At 46.6% G+C, this 23338-nt stretch overlaps 2 protein-coding genes across 19 annotated transcripts in view; both read left to right on the top strand.

The window, feature by feature from the left end:
• The window catches only part of DARS2 (aspartyl-tRNA synthetase 2, mitochondrial), a 28119-nt gene extending 12252 nt beyond the window's left edge, over positions 1-15867 (top strand). For 3 of the 10 annotated variants that reach the window (XM_039556087.1, XM_010409542.4, XM_039556086.1), the window contains 2 exons: positions 323-398; positions 1408-2329. In XM_039556087.1, coding sequence (XP_039412021.1) covers positions 323-398; positions 1408-1595 — 264 coding nt within the window. In that variant the 3' untranslated portion in view covers positions 1596-2329. Of the gene's footprint in view, positions 1-322; positions 399-1407; positions 2330-4260; positions 4533-4573; positions 4659-10288; positions 13746-15200 lie in introns of those variants that run through there. The other 7 variants (XR_005602499.1, XR_005602498.1, XR_005602500.1 and 4 more) reach the window with 7 other exon arrangements.
• Positions 15868-15969: 102 nt separating this feature from the next.
• The window catches only part of RGS8 (regulator of G protein signaling 8), a 28790-nt gene continuing 21421 nt past the window's right edge, over positions 15970-23338 (top strand). For 2 of the 9 annotated variants that reach the window (XM_020585155.2, XM_020585156.2), the window contains exon 1: positions 15970-16825. In XM_020585155.2, coding sequence (XP_020440744.1) covers positions 16745-16825 — 81 coding nt within the window. In that variant the 5' untranslated portion in view covers positions 15970-16744. Of the gene's footprint in view, positions 16826-22019; positions 22672-22785; positions 23162-23338 lie in introns of those variants that run through there. The other 7 variants (XM_019291662.3, XM_010409390.4, XM_010409384.4 and 4 more) reach the window with 7 other exon arrangements.

Raw genomic sequence — 23338 nt, forward strand, 5'->3', positions numbered from 1 at the left:
ACCTGCAGCCTTGAAAAGTATTGTTTGTAGTACAGTAGAAAAATATTTTGACAATGAATGTTTTAGGATTTTAGCCAATCACCACCAAGGGGTGGCTGATCCTTGGTCCAATTAGACTATGAAGAAAAAGTCTATAAAAGAGTTTGTAAAATAATTAAATAGATCAATCTTGCTGCACAATTCCTGCCTGCTGGATCTTCTCTCCTCCTCCCTACATCTGCGGGACACGGTAATATTTTACGGCGTTAACATACCTTCATCTTGTGTTGCTTATAGGAAGAGCATTGCTTGTCCAGTGACACCTCTAAATGTAATTTTGCAGGAGGATTCAGAGGTGCTTTCCCATCTGATTGAGGCTTTGGAATTTGGAGCTCCACCTCATGGAGGAATTGCTTTAGGTAAGTGGTCTGTAGCTCTGCAGATGCAGGTGTTTAGGGGTTTTTTTTGTGCATACTAAATCCCGGGAACAAGGCTCATGGTTGTTAGGAAAAGCCTTAGTGCTTCAGCTCTGCAGCAGGTTTGTGGAAAGAAACAGAGGTCTGGTCACCAAGTGCAGAAAGTTGGGGTGTTCTCCTCAGAGTCACAGTGGGATTTAGGTCTTATGTAAGGACACTGGTGGCTCTAAGGATGCTCCTTATCTGCTGATCTGCACACCCTATATTCAGTAAGGTTAGGTCAATTTTGTTCTCATTCTTATGCAGCCAGAGCAGGAGCCCTGTGCTGCTTGCCTGGAGGCATGGGACAGCATGGGATTTCGTGTTTCACATCCTTTCCCTCTACTGCAGTCTCACTTCCCTTCTTTCTCATCTCTTTTGCTTACTAATTCAGGTAATGCCAGGGTTTGGGTTTTTCCCTAGAACCATGCAAGTTTGTGGTTAAAGAAAGAGGGAAAAAAATCCAACCAACCGACAACACCCTCCCTACACTCACCAAAATAAAAAAGCCTGCAAAAAACAATGATGTTTTAACCTGTGATATTCCAGTTTGACTTTCCTCCATCCAGTCACCCAGAGACTTTTGTTCCTCTTGAATTCTTAGTGGTTGTAATCCTTCCAAACTGGTTAATGCAAAGCTCTGAGCTGTAAAGCAGAACTGTGCCAGTGTCCTGCCATTCAGCTGCCCAGATTTTGTTATGCTGTGTTTGCTGTCTGCATCCTGCAGCCCTTGGTGGGTTACAGAACTTCCTGCAATATTGAAAAGCTTTATTTTGGTAGACATTTCTGCTCTTGAGGCAAATCTGTTTCTGTGCTACCAGCTGAGATTAGTTTTTTTCCTCCCTTACTTGCTTCACTCTTTCTCTTCAAGCTCAGTGATATTACCTCCTCAATCTTTCTGATTTTTCTGACTCAGGGGAGGTAATACAGAGCCATAACTCAAGTGTTTCACCAATTTGTTTTCTGCTTGTAGGACTTGACAGGCTGATCTCTCTCATCGTTGACGCTCCAAGTATCCGGGATGTCATAGCCTTTCCAAAATCCTTCAGGGGACGAGACCTGATGGGCAGTGCTCCAGACTATGTCACTCCAGAAGAACTAGAGCCGTATCACATTCAGGTTTCCTGGCCTCTTGAAGAAAAAGAGGCAAAGAAAAACTGACCTCAAGACAGTGATGTAAGCTGATCTGATCAACGAGAGGTAGTTACAGCTTCTAAAGGCCAGGATTCAGTTCAGAAAGTATCAGCTGTTGTGGCAGGATGGGGGACAGTCCAACACTATGGTACTATGGCAGTTTCAAGATGGAGTGGGAAGTAGATAAGGGGTCTTCCTGGTAGGAATTCACCTTTGGGAGGTAATGGGAAAGAGATGTAAAAAAGCAAAAGAATGTCGTTTTAGCATAGGATATTGAAACTTTGCTTTAGGGTGTCATACTGGAGGAAAGATGGGTTTTTTCCAATCCTCACTTCTTACATGTCCTTTGTAAAGTATTCCTCCTCCTATCTGGAGGAGATAGTCAGCTCCCTGGCAGGACGGTTTGTATTCCTGATGATCATTAAATCATGTCACCTGAGGACCATGACAATAAAACTGTGCTGGACCAGGAGCTCTGGGCACTGCACAGCCAAATTTCAGTGCAGCCAGCAACTTGTCTCATGTTGGAGGGTACCAGATCATGCAGAACTTTGCCGTGGGGAGTTCACATTCAGCTGTTTTCCCTTCAAAGGAGAGGGAGAGAAGCATTGATGATGTTTGCAACAGTTGTCCTCATAATCCTCCTCAAAGAGGTGTTGATCTCTCTTTGGGGGCCTGTTGCCCTCGTGCTTTCAGCACAGTCATTCAGGAGTTTGTATGTTTATAAATAAAGTTTACCTGGCAGTGTGGTTTTGGCTGAATGTAGCTTTGGGCTTTCTCTACAACAGCAAGCCGCCAGGTTTTTTTTGTGATCTCCTCCAGGAGATGCTAAGAAATCTGGCAGCATAGCTGTGTTCCCAGTCTCCTGTGACCTTTGCCTGTCCTGCAAACCTGCTGCTGCAGTGGTGAGGGATGCAGCAGCAAGTTCCTCCCAGGCTTGTTCATCCCTATCCCATACCAGAACATCCACAGGGCAGGGGTGACTGTTCTGAGGAGACGTGAAGAAGCTGAGGAAAAGAGATTAGTTGATGAAGACAAGATGGTGCAAGAAAAGGGAGAGCTCCTGTGTCCCAGATGGGAAGGGCAGCAGGAGACATGTACCAGGGGAAGTGCTTGAGGACAGAAGGAAGACTGCAGTTCTTGTCTGAACTGATACTGACCTCCAGCCTTCTGCTAGAGAGCCTGTCCTGCAGGTTCTGTCAGATCCTTGTCTGCTCTAAGGGTTAGCCACTATTTCAGTCTCCACATCATGGGATAACATTTCATGGTGGTGTACGCAGTTGTTGTTTTTTAAATACTGAACTGTTCTGCTGATAAGAATCAGTAAGGCAAGCAGCTCTTCTCCTTAAGGGTGATTTTTTTGGGGTTTTTTTGAGTACCACCCATAGAAATTGACACTAGGGCTGACTTGCTGCTGCATTGCAGATTATAAGATGATGGAGTTACATGTGTAAAAGAAAACTTAAATACTTTCTTTGCTTCTGGCATGATTGTTATTTTCAGTCTCAGAGCTGGTTAAATATTATTTAAAAGAGAACAAGCCTGGATTTGTATTCACATTCATTTTAGCCAAACGCTGAATTCCTTCATTTTTTCCTCGTATGGGCTATTCATTCTTACTTGAAATCAATTCACCTGTAGTGTACCATTTTTTTTTCCCTGAGTAGAAGCTATCAGTAATGGAGTGAGGATCAGTTTTCAGAGAGTATCTGACCTGAAAATGTATCCCTGAGCAAATCCATGGTAAACTTTATGATCCTCGTGGGTCCCTTCCAACTGAGGACATTCTGTGATTTTTAAAACAATTATTTAGTTTTTGTTGTTGTTTTTGCCCCTGGGGCAGTTGTACTGGATGTTTTTGTTCTCCTTACTTGTCAGTGGTGATACAAAATACAGCCACTTCAGGCTATGTGCTGATTCAGACTGCTGGTTTAGAGGATGCTGGATTTTCTGATTTAGTTTCTTTGCTTGTAGTGTGATTAAGATTTGAATGGAGTTTGCTTGAGGATCATCTGTGTTCCCAAAGCAGGGATGTCATAGGCTTGTTTGAGCTCATGGAACATAGCAAGTAAATTACCCTCAAAAGTTCTTCACTCCCCCCAGGCTATTATTTATAGTAACTGTAAACAAAATGTGCTTAATTTTGGTTTTTAATTGTGAAATCAGGAGTAGTGTGTCACTTGCTTAGTACCTGCTTGCAAAGGCAAATGCTGTTTACCTCTGATGAGTCCCAAATTAGGATTATCAAGTGTTTAAGGGGAAGCTGATGCCCTGGGAGGCTTAGGCAGAAATGTAACCCTGCCTGGAACATTCTTTTTGAGAGCACTTGTTAAAACATGTGAGTGAGCTGTCTCCCAGCCATGCACATCCCTCTTGTGCAAGCAGCTTTGTGTGCTGGTTGTTTACCCACTGCTAGTTTAGAGACTCCCTGCAGCTAGAAGTGTGTGATGCAGCTACAAGGGGAAACAAAATTGCAACAAACACCTTGTATGAGCTGCTGATGTTCTGCCACAATTAGGGTTAAATGTTAAAGGGTGTGTCCCAAATCCAGGCAAGCTGTTTGTGCTTGGATTTGTGAATGAAGGTGGCTTCCAAGACAAGTGTGAGTTTGCCTGGGTTGTGTGAATGTTGCCACAGAGAAAATAGTAATTTTTTTTTAGTTTTGTAGAGCATTATGTATGATTTTGCTTAGGTTTATGGAAGCCAAATCTACAGAAAATCCCTGAAACCACAATCTGGTTGGCACACTTAGCTGCATGTTTTGGTAGGAGCAAGAGTAGACAGTCATTACAAAGAAATCCTTGGAAATCAGGGCTGGTCATATTGTAGACCAGTATCTCCTGCTTGCTGGAGAAAAGCTGCTGGCCTGTGATCCTGGAAAGAGGTGTTGAAACCATTACTTCAGCACAGTGTTCATCAAAAACACCTTCTGGAAACAATCTGCAGACTGCAAACTTTCACAGACCCCTTGTTGCCTCTGCTCTTCATTATTTTCCGTGTATCAGACAAACCTGTGGAGAAATCCTGATCTGTCAACTGTGCTAGAAGATTCCAAATCCTGGACTCCTCTGTTAAGAATTATTCTTCAGGTAAGAATGTGAGGTTGAATGTTCCCTTACATGATCCTCTCCACTCCAGAGAACTTCATGACTGGCATAGATGGGATGTGAACATCAGGGTGGGCAATAGGATTGTACAAGAAGTGCTCTTGCAGGAGCCAGGGTTGGATGTAAGGCCTCTGTACTCCTTTTACCCCACCTCTTACTGATTTTCTACTGTTGGATCTGAACAAAACACTGGTAAAATGGGGGGACAGTTTATTCCTCACCTGTAGGAGAACCTACTCTGTGTATGTTTCAGTAGATTTGACCAGAACAACCCTTTAGTAAATTTATACTACCCCTTTGTAGAAGCAGAGATAAATTTCTGGTGTGTTTCAGTATATATTTCCCCCCTCCAGAACAGGAGTGTAGCATGCAGGTGGGATTCTCAGCAGTCAAAGTGTGAGTTGTTTTTTTATTTTTTAATTTTTTTTTTCTTAAAGATTTCCAAGCCTTTCAGGTTGGGCCAAGCTGGGGAGAAATTGCAGCCTTTGATTTCAGTCATCCAAGGTGGTTTGGGTGAATTTAGCTGTAAGGGTGTTGTATAAAGTGCCACAAAGACAGAAAGTGGTCCAAGAATTTAAGATGGAGTTTAATCCTGTATTGTGCTGGTTTCTCTCTCGAGATTAGTTAAATGACAATGTGATTTACCGAACTGCAATATAACACAGCAGCTTTGTGTAATCCTGTGCTGCACATACCCAGAGGTTCAGACTGCTGATTGATTCCCAGTTCTGCTGAAAACAGACCACTGCTATATGAAAATATTATCACTTGTTACAAGTCAGCTGAAATATTCAAAGAATGGTTTCAGCTGTTTGCAGCTGGATTTGTACCCACTATTTTATCCTGAGTGTGAGCAGGAGGCGGGGTTTTGTACATTCCCAATCTCAGGAATGACTCTGCTGCTCTGGATTCTACCAGCACCTCTCCCACTGCAAGGAATGGAGCAGTGATGCTGCACTGAATGCAGGCAGCCTCAGAAAATGAGTCTATATTCGTAAAAGCAGAAGGATAAAGAGAATTTATGCTCTCAAATGCATGGATTTCTATTTTTCCCCAGTTATTTTTTACCTTTGCTTGCACAGTGATGTGTTTGGAGCACTCTTGGTGTGGTGAGGATCCTTGGTGCATTCTTGATCCCCTGTGCTCATAGCATCAGAACAGGCAGAGACAAGACAGCCACCTAAACGGTGCCAGATGGGAATCCCCCATGTCACCTTTACATGACTTTACCTCTAAATGTTTGGGCTCTGATTCCAGGCTTCTTGCTCTAGTTTGTTGTGTTCTTTTGGAAGCATTGTTTTCTGTAATTAAAAAATGATGATTACATGCAGTCACCAGCTGTGCCAGCCACAATTTTACAGTGAGCAGAGTTCCATGACAGATACGTTCAGATGGATTGGTCACATTTGCCTCTAATAACCCATCAGGAGCCAGCTTGCTTGTTATATTGTGATAGTCTTGGTGTTCACTGCAGAGCTGCAGAAAAGCATTGTGGATGGTTCCCCCATTAATTTGGTCATATTTTAACTGTATTTGTATTTCATAGAATCATAGTATCCAAGAATGGTTTGGGTTGGGAGGGGTCTTAAAGACTATCTAGTTCCACCCCCTGCCATGGGCAGGGACACCTTCCACTATCCCAGGTTGCTCCAAGTCCCATCCAACCTGCCCTTGGACACTTCCAGGGAACCAGAGGCAGCCCCAGCTTCTCTGGGCACTCTGTGCCAAGGCCTCACTCCGTCACAGTAAAGCATTTATTTCTAATACCCAATCTAAACCTGCTCTCTGTCACTTTAAACTTGTATCCCCTTGTCCTGTCACTACATGCCCTTGCAAAAAGTACCTCCCCCTCTTTATTGTAGACTCCCTTCTGTATTTCTATAGCCTTGAGTTCTGTTAAATTATGTATTATTCTAAAATCTACTTCCTCATGCTTAATTTAAACCTCTCACCTGATCATTCCGCAAGGCACTTTCCCATGTAGCTTATAGAAGGAATGATACTGAAATTTCTTATGTGTTTTCTGTTCTGCTTATCACTTCATGAATTAATACCCTCTTTTTTTTCATTCACATCTATTTTAAGCTGTACAGTTTTAGGCAATTTCACCTACTTTCCTGGGGAAATCCCTGCATGCCTTCTGTGCAGTGTCTTCATACACCCATGGACAGCTGGATGGCCAAAGCTGAATGCTCTTGTTGGTTCTTTTGGTGCCTTTTTTCCCCCACATCTTGCTGTTAGTATTTACCAACCTTCAGTTTCAGTGACTAGGTACTTTTTTGGTGCAAAAACTAGTACTAAATTACATATTTTTATATTTTTAAAAATATTAACTGCTCAAAAAGATCCCAATGTGCCTGAAAAAGCAAGAAGCAGATTTTGACAACACTTTCTACTTGCCCAAGTAGCAAAGTGAACAGTATAAAAACATTTCTGAGAACAGTTGGTACAAGGGCCCTGTTTGGTGGAAGTTTTCTCTGGAACAGCAATCACAGTGTACTCTTGGATTTTTTAATATTACCCTCTACTTGGAGAGTGATAGATTTAAAACACTCTCAGTCCTGAGAATTTTACTTGTTTACTTGAGCGATTTGAAGGGAATTGTAGTTGAAGCCCTCAGCTTCTTGATGGTGTCCCTTGAAATGCAGGCTCCTTGTTTGTCATCTATTCAATTTTCCGTGTCATTATTTTTATTTGTATGTAAAGGAAAAAGACATCCAGGGCAGTTCTGGGAAAGAAAAGCCTTCAATATATTTTTTCTGCAGCATGAACAGAACTAATTTGACAGCAATTACAGCACTGGGGCTCTGAGGAGAGGGACTGAGTGACTCCCATCCTTTCACACAGCATCACTTCACTATGAGTGGCAAAACAACAGTGTCCAGAGCCAAACACTGCCCAGAGCTGGGAGTTTTATCAAGGGTGATACAGCCCCTGGTAACTGTGGAATTGCCCTTTTTTTGTAACTCTGTACAAACCTACCAGAGAACCATGAGGAGATGTGGGTGGATGACCGGCTGAGTAGCTCAAGGTGCCACAGGGTATTGTCCCAGGGGGAGTGTCCCAGCTCCCTGGGGAGCCTAGGGAACAGACCTCATGGTGGCTTTCCAGTACCTTCTTCCCTGTGAGGCTGGTGAGGCCCTGGCACAGGGTGCCCAGAGAAGCTGTGAATGCCCCATCTTTGGAAGTGTTCAAAGCTAGGTTGGACAGGGCTTTGAGCAACCTGGGAATAGTGGAAGGTGTCCTGCCCAAAGCAGGGGGGTGGAATGAGATGTTCTTTAAGGACCCTCCCAACCCAAACCATTCCGTGCTTCTCTGAGTACTTTAAAGCTCACAGAGGAAGCTCACTCATCTCTAACCTCCCATGCTTCTTTCCAAGCAAAGAATGCCGGAATTTAAATAAAAGGTACCCTGTCAAATTCATAGTAAAAGGTTAAAAAAGCAATTATGGAAGGTGAGAGCTTGATTTGGATGTTAAAGATGTCTTGTAAAAATCCCAAGAATTCTCTAAATAGAATTTAAACTGAAAGCGTATGAAGCCATGAATTCTCAGCTCCTATTTTCACTGTTAATACTGTATAACTAAAGCCAGACCCAGCAAAAAAAGGATTCTTTTAATGGGAGGAGCATAATTTTAGCACAGCTGCCCCAGAAACACACAGGGCCAAGCTCTGCCCACAGTTGCCTCTGGAGATAGCTGGGTTTAATGCATTTGCAGGAGCCAGGTGGAGAAAATCTCTGGCATGCTGTTACTAATTTCATTTGTGGAAGACGAGATAAATATTAATGAATATAAACACATATTAAATGTAGACTCGCCAGTTAAATAACTGTGCTGACTGAATTAATGTGCAGATAGGTACTTTGTAGTCAGGACAATGTTGAGCTGGAAGGATGCTTTCTGAAAGGCAATTTCTGCGAGTTCATAATTTTGTTAATGCTACCTGAAAAACCTTCTGTTGAAGTTGTGAGCCTGCAGACATTTTTTCTTCACATCAAGGTCATTTCCATCCCTTTTTTCTGCTCCTCGCTGTTTCCTTGGCAATGCTGATCAAAGTGTCTGAGGGGTGCCCAGTGAGCAGCCCTTCATTATTTCAACTAGGACTAGATTTTGGACCCAGAATACTGCATGGCCTCCTAAACAGCTGCTGCAGCTCTGGTGAGGAACAGGAGTAAGTAACTGAGGCTTGGAGGATATAGAAATTAGCTGACAGAAATAAAATAATGTGCAGCTAATTCATGCTTCTTCCCCATGGCTCCTGCTTAAAGAGATTTAAAAATACTGAAAAGTGTCAAAATAATCAGAATCTATTATGCAACAGTAGGAAATACTGAAGCTGTTCTTTAAATAGCCAGTGACACAGAAGATTTTTGTGTGCTTTCCTGGGGGTTACTGTTCCTTTTGAAATCATGAAATAGGTTGTTGCTTTATTCCTTAGCCTTTCACAGTAGTGGGAACTAAAAGCTGGAGGTACACATTGTGTGTAGATATATCATTTCAGTGGTACTATGCATCCTCTAGTGAAGAATAGGCATCATATAATATGCAGTTACAGAAAATTGTAGACATTTTAACGAATTTATAATCAGAAAATGTCATTTATCATGGAAGTCGATGTATAGTGCTCATTTATTTATTAAGTATACCGGGAGGATAGGGAAAATTTGAGATGAGAAGTCTGCTGGAGGCTGTGTCCATCATAAAATGATTTACTAAGACGGTGCTCAGGAGGGCGAATTGCTTCACTCACCTTGCTCTCAACAGTCAGGACTTCAACCTGATGCTGTAAAAACAGTGGGATGTTTCTAATTGAGCTAAATACTTCTATGACCTCTTTGGCAGCTCTTGCATTTCACTTGGCTTTGCTTTTAAATTGCTGGAGGTTTGTATTGGGGTTTTTCTCCCTCCCTGGAGCTGGAGTTACAAATCTGCCTTATAACATTTCATGACAGATAGAGTGTTGGACTGTTGGGAACGAGCTTTTGGTGACACTGACCTAAGGTGTCACTGCTTAGTGAATATCAACACTTCTCCCTTTTTAACCCTGGGCTTAGTTTATTCTCTAAACCTGCAGGAAAAATGCATTTTGCTTCGTCATGATCCATTAACGTAAGAAATACGTGTTCTGACTGTGACAACCCTTCCTTTCAGTGGTCCTGGTAATCACAACAAATGAGGTCAGCATTTCCCTTGGTTCTCCTCACACTGTTAATGTCCATGTGGGATAATCATGGGGACAGAAAGACGTATCAAAAATGTCAAGAAGGCCAAAATGTTTATTTTTCATAGTTGTCATTGTTAGAAAGTTCAAGAGAAAGAAGTGCTGAGTAGCATTGCTGGTGATAATGACAAATAGTGAGGTCTCTCCTTAGGAGAAGGCAAAAATTACATTCAAGAGGGCTCTTGGGAAATCAGGTGGTCTCAAGCTGGCTGGGTGGCAGGAATTTTAATAAAGAGCTGTGAAGTGATTTCAGAATAGTTTGTGGTGATTTCTGATAAATTTGGGTGGATAGGTGAAGAACCTGACTGCTGTAAAACTCGTTCAGTACCTGTCTGTAGAAGGAAGAAAGGTGACCTGGGTAATTACATATCAGTTTAATTTTCATTTGCAGGAGGAAAAAAATCCTGAAAAAAAAGCACAGATCTGGAAGGTACTGGACAGGTAAAACCATGTGGTTGTTTGGGGAAGTGTCACTCAAACCAGAGTAATGTCATTCTCTGACAAGATAAAAAGTTTTTATTACTAGGGGAGAGACACTATGTGACAAATACCAGCTTTTTTGGGCACAGTCATACTATGCCAGACTCAGGATGAAACTGAGTGCAAAATGGTTGGATGATCATAGAATCATGGAATGGTTTGGGCTGGAAGGCACCTTAAAGATCATCTTATTCCAATCCCTCTGCCACAGGCAAGGATACCTTCCACCAGACCGGGTTCCTTAGGGCCCCGTCCAGCCTGGCATTGAATGCTTCCACGGATGGGGCAGCCTGTGCCACGGCATCACCACCCTCACTGGGAAGAATTTCTTCTTAATATCTGATCTAAATTTATCTTCCTTCAGCTTTAAGCCCTTCTCCATTGTCCTGTCACCACATGCTGGTGTGAAAAGTCTCTCTCCAACCTTCTTGTAACCCCTTTTAGGTACTGGAAGGCTGCTATAAGGTAAATTAAATGGTTATTTTCAGGTCCCAGGAACATTTAATTCAATCTGGGATGGTGAATAGAAAATGTTTCCTATATTTGTGATCAAGCTAGTGCAAATTTGAGAATATGTAGTGGGAGAGGTTTCAGGCCTTGATAAATTGAGAAATGGTCATGAAAAACCTGGGAAAAGCATACAATTAGTGTGAGATGCTGTATTTGGAGGAAGCAGCCCTGCAGTCAGCAGCAGATGCCAGCTGTTGTGCCAGCAGAAGCTGCTGCTGCTGACGCTGGGTCACAAGCTGAACATGAGTCAACAAACTCGGCCTATTGTGCAAAGGCAAATATCACGCTGGGGTGTAAACCGTCATTCAGACAGCAAAACACACACTGCTGGCTCCTCCTGCTGCTCTCACCCACAATACCCAATTTGGGGGTTTGAAGCAGTGTTCCTGAGGAGACCCTGTGTGCTGCCATAATTCTGGTCTGTGCTGGGCCAGCCAAGAGCAGAGCTGTTCGCCTGCTGCCTCATGAGCCAGGTCCTAAATGGGTCTGTCTGATGCAGAAAAGCTGCTTCCTCCTGCCTGCCTGCCTGCCAGCCTGCCAGCAGGGAAGACAGAGACTGATGTGAGAGAGCAGTGGAGTGAATAAATGGGGTTCTCTTTTGAGTGTTGTGTGTGGTGCTATCCTGCCCCACACCGAGGTGACCTGGTATGCCAGTGTGCTGTGACAGTCTGTGACCACTCCAGCTTCTTTAGCAGGTGTCCATGTTTTCCAAGATGGAGAGATGCTCATACTCAGGTAGTTGTGGAAGTCCATTATTACTCTTTTTCTTGATCTCATTGCATATTTCTCTTAGTTTTTACAGTCCCAGAGGATGGCCGTGTTCCCAATACTGGATTTTTAGGGAGGTGCTATTTACACGGTAACTTGTTGCATACTGTGGGTGCTGCCTGAAGTCCACAGGACTCCTGGGAATTGCATCCACACTGTCTTTGCAGTCAGTCTGAGCTCAGAATGGGTCTGGATCAACTCCTCTTGTCCATGCAGCTGTGGGGTCTCAGGAATATCTCATTTGGCTGCTGCCAGGAAAACAGTGTCTATGCAAAGGCAGGTGATGTAACATCCTGGAATACAACCCTCTCTCTGTGGGTCACCTTGTTTGGACATATTTGGTCATGTGTAAGGGGACTGCAAGATATGCAGAATTTGGGCAATAAATACAGATCTATGGCTTTAAACCACAGCGGACAGGTAGGTTTTAACAAGATACTAGACTAGGCTTTAGAATGCTTCTGCCTTCCTCTCCTTAAGATATCCAAAGAATCTTTTCTGGCTTTGTAGCATTGCCAGGAGCAAGAAGGGGTGGTCTCCAATGCTCCCTGCAGCAGATCATTAACAGTGCTCAGTTGCTGTCTTCTGCCTCTGTGAGTATTTCCTGGAGAGTTTTCAGACCTTCCCAACTCATGGCTATTTATAAGGGACTTTCTGCCGGCTCCCAGCGTGGCTCTGGGTTTTGCTGGGCTGCACTGATGGAAATGTGAAAGATAAATTAAACTGCAGGTGCTTAGTCAGAGCTGGCATGTGGTTTTCCAGGCATGGGAGCCAATTCTCAGGCCAAAGTGTCTGCACTGTGTTTGGCCAAGTGTCTGGATGGTGGCCAGTGTCATGAGAGCAGTTAATTACAGCAGTCTGGGCAGTGAACAGGCATCACTTGCTTCTTGGCCTCTCGTTCTTTGCCAAATTGTGCTCGTGTCACACTGACTTCCACGGGGGGAAAGACACACGTGTCCTTTCTCCAAGTGCACTGGTCTTTGAACAGAGGCTCAGCAGCGTTCCCAGATGTTAGTTTAGCAATGCAAGGGCTAAACAAACAGCAGCAGGTGGGATGGTCCCCGTTGTTGTGCTCCACAAAGCCGGAATACGACTCCAGAACACGTTTTGCAGAGTTGCTGCTCACAGCGGGTTGGTTTGAGTGATCCAGGAGGAAATGAGGGAGCAGCAGGATCGCTGTTGTATCCTTTCAGTTCTGATTAGGAAGGAGCACTGGAAGATGATGGCTCACCTCTGAGCTCTGTGTGCTGCTGCTGCAGCAAGGGTAAATACAGAATCAATAGCAGGTTTTAGAACACTTTTTTTTTCCCCAAAAAAATGTTTTGCCAAGACTGTTGCTCCCAGGGGCATTTATTTTAGGAGAGAGGTTATCTCAGGAGTCATTTCCCAAGAGACTTCTCTTTTATGTGATGTTTTAGCAAGAAAGACCTTCTCCAGAGACTGAGCTTTCTCTCAGGGGATTAATGTTTTGCAGAACATTTCCTTGCGTGTTTCAAAAAACCAATTTCTGTCCCCATTTATTTGATAACAACACCTCTTATCAGTGGTAGCCTTCAGTCTGTGATATGGTAGCCTCCCTCACTTTCCAGGCTGGACTTCAGGTGGACAGGAGTCATCCTGCTCTCTGCAGCCAGTGCCTGTGATCAGTGCTGCCCTTGTCTTGGGCTCTACTACAGGCACTCAAAACCCTGGGTTACGAGGCTTTCTGGAAGTCTCATCCCTTGCTGCTTTAGGATAAATGTCCAGGAATATGGCCCCAGTCTCAGGGAATAGTGGAGCCAGAGGCCACAGACCCATCCACAGTTCAGTCCTTTTTCTCTTTGTTTCCCCACAGGAATGACTTTGCCTTTGCTGCTATTTGCAAGCCCATTAAAGCGCTTTCCCAGAGTCCCAGGGTGACAAATTCAAAGCCAAAGAAGGAGCGGTGTCGTGCTGTTTCCCGCCAGCACTGCCACATGATGATTTCTGGATCTGAAAGACCTCTTAAGTGCAGGGTTGTCTGAAAAACCCTGGAGTGACTGGCTCTGGGGTTTCCATTCCAAGTCTGGGGATTGCTGGATTCACAACCTGGTTTAAGTAGGGCAGAGAATGTGAGTGGAAGGGGAAAGAAATATCACAGCCCAGCTGTCACAGGGGGACCTGTCTGCCCCTGCAGGGGCCGGACTTCCTGAGGTGGATCCAAGCCGTCAGGCTTCACAGCCAGGACGAGCTGCTAATTTCAGTCGTGGCACTGCCCCAGCTGCCCTGCTTGGAAAAATGCTTGAGTTTTGTTTGTGCACAAGGGAGTCGTGTTTTGCGGGTGCCCCATCCACCACAGGGGACATCTCTGTGAGCAGAGGGCCAGCACTAATGCCATCCTGTGTGGCTGGGAATGAATTCACCCTTTATTCCATGCTCTCCATCCCTGCTGGGCCCAGAGCCCTGCCCCGCTCACAGGCAGGCAGAGATGCTGCCATTTGCAGCTCCACACCCTGGTGCCTCTAATCTGGGACAAAACTCGGGCCATGGAGCAGCAAACACAAGACCTCTATTCTTAGTCTGGAAAGCCTAAAAGCTGGTTCTTTGGAGTGTGGGGCAATGAATATGCAATTGCTGGAGCTCTCACAAAGCCCTGAGCTGGGAGCAGATGCTCCTCTCCCATTGGATCTGTAGCCTTTGCTGCAGCTTTTCAAAGTTACATAAATATGGCCTATTTTCCCCTCACAAATTAACATCTTGCTTGCTAAGTTTAGGCTTTTGCATGCATACAAAACAAACCTGCTTTTTCACATGCAGCTGGAAATCCCGGGTCACCCAGGGAGAAGCTGTCCCTGCCCCTATAAAGCTGGGGGCACCTTCACAGTGATGACAGACAGTGGCACTGACAGTGTCCCCTTGCAAGTCCTGGACAGCACATTGCAAATCATCTGAGGGGTCTTGCCCTTTTTTCTTCCCTGTGAGAGAATCAGACCCTAGCCTACGAGGCTGCCAGAGGGTCTGTCCTCCTGCAGACTGGAAGTTTGGCTGCATGCCTTGGGGCACGGAGCAGACAGCTCCTCACTCCCCACAAGACAGATGTGGGGATTATTTTCCCCAAAGATGGTTCTTGCCCACCCCCCCCCTCAGTGTACTGGGAGATGGCACTGCAGTTTATCCCCATTAAAAACAGCCCTACAGAGAACGGATGCACTTGGAAATCCCTGGGGTCTAGGAAAGCTGTGCATCCTCAGACTCCTGGCAGCTTTGTTAGGGATTTAAGTAATACAGATGCAGAGACCTGCAAGAGAGACGCCCACACCCCCCTCTGCAGTGGTATTGCTCCGGATTTTAACATCCTAAAGGGATCCAGCTCCCCAGCACCACTGGGATCTCTCTGGGATGGAGAAACAATCATGATCTTGATATAGCATCAAACCTCAGCTTCTCGCTCCTCTTGTGGTGGGAATAAGGATGGGATACCTGGTTATAGACCCTGAAGTGATCATCCCTTGGGTCTTGTATGTGCTGCTCCAGGCAGAGGAGCCATCCACAGCTATTGATCCACAGCAAGACCTTTTCTATTGCAGGGCTGATGGAATGCTGAGACTTGAAATATGTTCTGACAGCTCCTGGCAGAGTGACCAGTGAGGGGGAGGTTTCCTGGGCCTGGGTAACATCCATCCTGAGGCCAGTGGAGCAGGCAAGTAATCAGGGTACTAGATTTTGGCTCAGTAGGACTGATCCTGTCCTCTGCTGTAGGAATGCATGTGTTCCCAGGTGAGTCTTGAAGGTGTGGTACTGAACACTGAACACAGCCACTCAGAGATGGGGATGGGCCTGGTGTGCTGCCAGGTTAACTGCTGGGGAGGGTATTGACTTGGAAATTCTGTGCTTGTAATTCCATGTATATCACCCATTGATTTCTATTAACAGCAGTCCTGTGGCTAGAGATCCATGTGTCTGCAAACACCAGTGAGAAACCTTGGAGTAAAACGGATGACTGGGGGTTTTGGGGAGGGTATAATACTTCAGGCATCTGACTTGACTTTCATTTTAATCCTTCTGACTGAACTGAGCTCCCCCAGGCAAGACCCAGACCCTCTGAGTGGCAAAGCACTGGAGAAGAGGAGAGGAAGAGGTTTGGGAGCTTTCAAAAAGCTGAAAAAGGCATGAAGTACAAAGCTCTCACTTTCTTCCAGAGGGGCACATGCTTCTAGCATGTGATGCTTTAGAAAAATAAAACCTGTGGAGTGAGGAATTGGTGCCCCTTTGGGAATGATTCTGGCTGGATCTCTGGATCCCACCGTTTTGGGTCTGTCATTGCAGCAGAGCAGCAGTGTCAGGGACTGCAGGCAGCTCTGCCAGCAGCTTCCTGACAGGATGCAAATGGGAGTTGTCATGGCTGGAGTGTCTTTCAACCCCCTCAAACAGCCCTTCCAGCCCTTTGGATCTGTATCAGCACGACCCAGATAATGGGGATGAGGGGGAGGCTGAGCTTTTCGCAGTGCTGGTGCTTTGGGGATGTGCAACCCACTTTCTGTCCATCTCCATGTAACACCTCTCTCAGAGCCCTGGGTCAGGCCAGTCCAGTGCCATCCCTTGGAGTCCCGGGGGAGCACTGGGCTTGGGGATATTGTGAAGTTCAAAGGAAGAAATGAGTCATCCATGAAAAGCTGAACTCTCCATCACTGCAATCTCTTCCTGCCCTCTAGCACAGCTCTTCCGCTCCCAGGTAAAAGCAAACAAAGACCACAGAGTCCCCTATGCCCAGGCAGTCGCTTTCCTTGCTCCGATGGTGTGTAAGACCCTAATCTCTTTCCTGTCCCTTTCCCCCATGCCCATGGTCAGCAGCAGATGCTGGCGAGTTCTCCATGGGCAGCAGCCAGCCTGCAGCAATAATGAGAGCAAGTCAGGCAGTGCCATCCTATACAAGCCTCTGTATGCTCTGTGTGTGCATCTGCGAGAGCTCCCGCTCTCCCTTCTCCCCCTTCCCTCTCTTTCCTAACCCCCCTCCTTCCACCAGCTCTTGTTCTTTTCATGAGACGCAGGGCTGGGGAGCCGGGGAAAGTGGCACAGTGCTGCTGCTCCTGCGGAGATAACCGTGGCTGGGCCGGGTCCGTTGCCCTCCCCGATGCACTGGGACTCCGCAGTTTCTCAGAGCCCCAACCAGCAGTGTCCATCAAGCACCAAAGGCCACATAGCTTCAGCACAGGTAAGAGCCAGGAGGGGCTTGGAAGGTGATGAAAGGCCCGGTGGTACTTCCCTTGCCCTGGGGGAGGAGGGATTTTGAGTTGTTCCTGCCCCAGTTTCCTGCGGGGAAGGAGGGCTCTTCAGGCAAAGTGGGAGGGGAAGGGTGCTGCTCGGATGTCATCCCTATTTATGCCACTGCAAGGCTTCTCCCCGTGCATTAATCCTCCCGTGGCATCTTATGGATGGTCAAAGGGACACAGACACGGCTTGTTTTTAATTAGCAGGCAGGGAAAGAACAGCGTTTCTTAGTCTCAGCCCAGCCCTGACTGGGGAGGAGCCGGAATGGTTCTGGGATGATCTCAGTTGCAATGGGATTAGCACTAGGCCTTTGATGCTGGGAGAAAACATCAGCCTGTGCTTGTGCCTGCACCTCTGAGATCTTAACCATCTTGGCATCTTCCCCCCCTGCTTTGCTATTATTGTGGTTTTTAAATGGTGGATTGTGTTTGCTTTGAATATTTTGGTATATGTGACATTGTGACTAATGCCTGGGCTGAGCACTGTGGCTGACCTGGTTAAAAATAAAACTAATTGGAGCGAAAAGAGACCATGTTGGAGGCAAGAGAGAGCTGCACTGATCCAAGGCTGGAGCAAAAACTTGCAGATGGCATGGGCATGTGCACTCTGGGGGAAGAACCAGCTGAACTGGGGGGGCTCATTTTCCTGCTGCTGTGATGGTGGGGCTGCTGTAACTCATGGAGACTCCCACAGTGGTGAGGGTCAGCTCTTTGCTCTCCCATGGGTGGAGCAAATAAACCGTTTTTTTGGCACAGCTGACAAATACGAGGGGCCTGTTGTCCTGTTGTGTTGGCATCTTCTCCCCGTGGCTGATCCTGGCTGCTGTGCCCCATCGAAGTGGAATGCCATTGCATTCCTCCATCTGGGGAGCCCACAGGTTGCATAATAAATGGGCAGAGCTTCCTCTGTCCTGCTATGCTGCCCTTCTCTTGTCCCTGCAGCCCCGAGAGCAGCGCTGGGACAAGCCTGGCCTCTTGCCCTGCCCCCCTTCCATGCGACTCTGGGGACATTGCCCAGGCCTTAGGGCTGGGCTGGCTCAGGCTTTGGCAGAGCTCAGGGAGCATCTCTCTCCAGTCTGGCAGGACACGGGCACTGATGGCAGCCACTCTCCCGAGGAGAAATTAGTGCTGGATGCAGCAGACATTTTTGTGAGAGAACCACCGTCTGCTGGAGAAAGAGGACGAGCTCATCTCACTCACCTAATTTATATTTTAGTTAAGGCTGCAGCAGAAGCCTCCAGAGACGAAAGAGAAATCCCAACTCACCCTTGTGGCTAACCCTGTTTGTATTTCATCCTACAAATACCCATTCAGCCGCTCGTGTGTTTAAAGTTAAGCACGTGCTCAGGTGCTTTGCTGTGGTGGGAGTGACCTCCCCGTGGCACAGAGAGCAGTTAACGGCCCCAGGAAATATTTGCTGTGGGATCTTGATGCCCTGCAAGCCCCAGTCTTTGGAATAACATCGATAAGAGCAGAGCAGTGTAGACCTTGTCCATCATAAATTAATTTGGGACTGCAACCCCGAGGTCTCGGGTCTGATTTTTAACACTCAGTAAACAGCTAGTTTGCAGTATTCAGCTCACAAAATGCAGGCTTCTTGCAAACACCTCAGATGATGTCCCAGCAGAAAATTAACCCTATCTGTCAGCAAGCCTTGCTCCCTGACCTGTGCCGAGCATCAGATCTCAATCAAACCCTGCGAGGGACGGAGAATCCATGGCAAGGGATCATTGTGGAGCTCTGTCTGTCGGGGTGGATCTGTCCCAGCTTCCCAGCCATGCACAGAGCTGCATTCCAGCCACTGCCATATTGACAGCAGCAGCGATGCTGAAAGCTGGGAGGACTCCAAGGCTGCACAGAGCAGCTCTGTGTCAACTCCAATCCTTTCTGCCTCCCTGCTCCATGCTCACAGCATCCTCCACAATGCACAGGCAGAGCCATAGCACGTTCCTTTCCATGGAGCTGCTCCTGGGCATGGCAGCTCATTTCCTCAGAGAACAATTATGAAACTGTAATAAAGTGCTTTAAAGGGAAAATTCTTCCCTTTGATTCCTGCCTGCCCTTCTCATCCTGGAGCTTCCTGCCCTGCTTTGCTGTTGTTTTTGTGTCCTACCTACCCGGAGGAATTTGGGAGGGAGCAGGGAGCACAGGCCAGGAGCCATCTTGCAGCAGAAGCATCTGTTCTGCTGCAGCAATCGCTGTGCCCAGGAGCCACAAACATGGCCAGGAGACAGTTTTATCATTGACACAGGAGAATTTAAATAGCTGCCATGCTTTCGAGCTAAGCCACAGCCACAACTGTGGATCTCACTTTACGTAACTCTTTTTTATTTTTATTTTTACATTTTATTTTTGAACATATTCTTTCATTTTCAAGGGCAGTTTGATTCAGAAGGAATTTGCTATAAGCCTACTGCACAGAAGCTTTCGAAAATATTACCCTGTAAAAACCCCATAATTCTCTTTATCTGCAATTTAATTGCCTTGCCTTCCCTTGTAGAGCACGTGCCGTGGCTTCCCCGATCAACTCCCCATCCAGCTCCATGGTCTCCTCACCTGTCCCTGAAACTCTGGCTCCCCTGTTTCACCTTTAAGGATTTCCTCCCTGCCAGGCCTGAGGTGGAGAATGATTTGAGGTTTAAGATAAATAGATAAATTAACTCCTTAAAAACATTCTGAGGTGCATCTGTGGATATTTCCTGGTGCTACTGGAGATCTCTTTTTAGAAAGGGCTTCAGTTTGCAATTAATATAAGTATGTGGTTTGTTTTGTAGTTTAGCAAGTGATCTACACCAGCTATAATTCCTTCCTTCCAAGGCAGTCACCTTGTGCTGGACGAAGTGTGTTTTCAGACAAGACAGCAGGGCAGCCTGGCACAGTGAACAGCTGGATGAAAGTTACAAGTAATTTCCTTCCAGGTTTAATTGCAAATGGTAGTGGAGAACAGCAGACTCTGGAGACTGATTGATTAATTGCTAATCTGAATTCCTGTGGGGTGGGGCCCATATAGGTACCATTCTGGATTATGGATAAATTTTGAATGACTGTGAAGGAGATCAAATGATGCTTTATTCCTTTCAGTAGTCCAGCAAAAGCCCCAACCCCCCCTGGGTTGCAGCAGTGTGGCTGCAGGTTTGTGGCTGAGCTTAAGGCAGGCTTTGCTGCTCACCTGGATTCCCAGAGCCAGGACTACTGTGGGAGGCAGCCAGCCTCCTGTAATTGGCATTTTGCAGTGACAGAGCCTACACAAAATCCCAGGATGGTTTGGATTGGAAGGAACCTTAAAGTTCATCAAGTTCCAACCTCCTGCCATGGGCAGGGGCACCTTCCACTGGTGCCACAGAGCATCCTCTGGAGGGATCTCAGAGGCAACAGGATCTCATGAAAACACATCAGGGAATGATTTCACCTGTGGGGATGTAGCTGCCCAGCATCACAGCAGAGTGAAGAAGTGCTTTTCTTGGCAGGAGGGAAAATCCTCTTGGACCAGCAGGTTGTGAAAGCTCACCCCTTGAATGAGTCCCTTGGAGCACAGTACCAACAAGGAGAGATGCTGCCATGGACCCAAGAAAAATCATGAAGTAAAAGCAAGCACAACCCAATGAAGTTCAAAGTGTGGCAGGCATCACTGTAAATATGACAAGACCATGAAGTTGGAAATGAGAAGTGGAAGCAATAGCAGCAGGTCATCAAACATAAAATAATGGCACCCCAGAGGGGCAGCAAACCCCCAAGGATACAGAACAAGGGTGAGAGGACAGGGAGAAGTCTACTTAAATGTCAAGGTAAAGGGGTTAATTTAAGGCAAACCTACAGCCAAGCAAATGAGCCAGTCAGTGTATGCATGGTCTGATCTTCCTGCTCCAAACAGAGAAGGGTGCTTGGCTGCCAGCCCCTGGAAGAACATCCCTGCATGTGGAGAGGCAAAAGCCGCATCACCACCAGCCAGAGCTGCCTTCCTGGTCCTGCTGGATGTGTCAGGACAGCTGAGGTGTCTTCAGGCCACACAATTACCTCTCATTTGGTAGAAACTGGGATCAACTGAAGCTGGTGGAGCTATTTGGTCTGGATGGGGTTTTTGGATAAAAACCATTTGAGTAATGATCAATGGTCAAAACAACTGGATTAGGCAGGGAGGGATTGAAAATAATGGGGAGGGTGAAAAGGACCCTGGAGAGGGAGGTTAACATGTAGGGAACAGGCTGGCAAATTCCCTTCTGCCCTCCACAGTGACAGCCAACACTCCCAACACTGGACGTGTTCACTGCTTGTGTGTTTGCTGCTACCAGGTCAGGAGGAAATTGTTTTGGAGCAATTTTTGGAGAGATTTAAATTTTTGTATGGGATTCAAGCCTAATATCAAAATGAGTTATTTTATTAAAAGCATTTAAATAGAAACTACAGAGCGGTCAGAAGCAGGAGGGCTATTTTAGAAGGAATTTGCTATAAACCTACTGCACAGAAGCTTTCTAAAATATTACCCTGTAAAAACCCCGTAGTTCTCTTTATCTGCAATTTAATTACATTTCCCATAGTGCCTTTGTCAGAACAGTTTGCTTATTGTTCTCTATTAACTCACACCTGCCCTAGGAAACTAGAAAGAAAAATTGTTGGCATTCAGAGTAATTTGTGTGTTATTCAGGATCTCACTGAGCTCAGAAAAAGGGTCTAATGAGGTACTGGAGAAATAGGAATTGGGGGTCTCATACTGTTGATGGCTATGAGATGGCAATATCTAAAACTGGTGTAAAACCAGAGGGAGAAGTGGAAGCCACTCCCGTGATCCAGTGATTTGTCCCATTCAGTGTAGTGGACCAGAGTTTGATCTGTTTGGGACTGCAGCAAAGTCTCAGAGTATCTGAATAATGGAGCAGAATCATCCAGAGCTTTTTGGATTGAACATTTTAGTGACCTCCTCCAGCCCACAGTGTATGTGTTGTGAATGAGAGCTGAGGGATGTCCTGGGACTGTTATGAAAACCTTGTCACTTGTGACCCCCTGCAGTGCCCAGAGGGAACCCAGGAGCATGGAAATAACATACTAAACCAAAAATGACATATTAGAAGTTAAATTTGGCTTGGGTTTTGGGACAAGGGCTGCAGCTGACTGTTACTTAACTTGCACAAACCAGCCTGTGGTAGCAGAGGCAGAGGATGAGCCTCAACCTTTGACTGTGGTTTAGAGGAGGTTTTGCTGGCCGCAGCATTTTTTCAGTGCTTGTTTTCTGATAACTGGAGATGTGATTAATCCCAGTCAGGATGACCTGGGCTTTGCCATGAGAGGGATAAGAACAAGGCAAACATTTCCATGCCATGCTGAGCTGTCAAGGAGGGGATCCAAACTGAAGGAGAGCTGGGATCTTTGCTGCTAAACCCTGTGGTTTTGTAGGAGGTTTTGCAGGACTCTGCCTCTCCCCAGGAATGGCGCCTGGTGATAATGTGCTATCTCAAGGCATGCTTGCCAAAGCCAGCAGTGTTTTAGCAGAGAGGAAGGTGACTACAAGTTTCCAAGGAAAAGGCAATGACTTGTTAAACTGGAGAGGACTTTTTTTATTATTATTTTTTTTTAAGTCAATCAGCTTTGTCAGGATCAAAAAAGCAATGGAGATCCCACAGCTTGAGCTCTCAGTGAGCTCTCAGTGACCCCCATTAGCGCCTGTGCAACACCAGGTGCTGCCACTGGTGGCTGTGCTGAGCCCAGAGCTGGGGGGCTGTTGGTGACATGGGTTAGGTTGTTGTTAGAGCCACCGGGGTGCCCTGGACATGCCATACATATTCTCTGGAGGATGAAGGTGGGTGCAGGAGAAAAAGGGATTGGAGCCCATACATAGGGGGGAGGGCACTGAGGGAACTTCCAGGGATGTACACACCAGGTGAGAGAAGGGAAGGTGGGTTCAGGGGGTCTGCCACGTCACTGGGTGGATTTTTGATCCTGTCATCCCATGCCCAGCAATAAGGTTCTTCTTTGCCTTGTGCCAAAATCTTCCTTGGCCCTGCTGACACCTGGGCTCTTTAATGAAACTCTTCCATCCCTTCTGTCTGTGACAACTCCTGGAGATAAGCGATCTGAGGGCAGCAACCTTCCCTAAAGCTCCGAGCAGCCGTTCATAGCGAGGCGGGCGGGTGCTTTATTCCAACGCAGCGAGGGTGACAAAAGCGAGCGCTTTCGCAGGCATCCCCCCTCCCCGCCCCCAGATGCTCCCCGGCAGCCTTTGGCATCCTCCGCCCGTGCGCGGCGGTCCCCCGTCCCCTCGGGGCGAGAAGCTGGGCTTCTGCTGCCAGGTGGGTGAGGCGGGGATGCGCTGGGCTCCGGAGCAGAGCCGGCGCTGGGCGCTGGGAGCCGGCTGCGCAGCCGGGCTGGGGCTGATGCGAGAGCGGCTCTGAGCTGCGCTGCTGCTGCTGCCGCTGCTGCTGCCCGGGGAAAGGTAGGGAAGGGAGGGGTGTCGAGATGTGACTGTC

The sequence above is a fragment of the Corvus cornix genome, chromosome 8, assembly GCF_000738735.6.
Source record: "Corvus cornix cornix isolate S_Up_H32 chromosome 8, ASM73873v5, whole genome shotgun sequence".
Classification (NCBI taxonomy): Eukaryota; Metazoa; Chordata; class Aves; order Passeriformes; family Corvidae; genus Corvus; species Corvus cornix.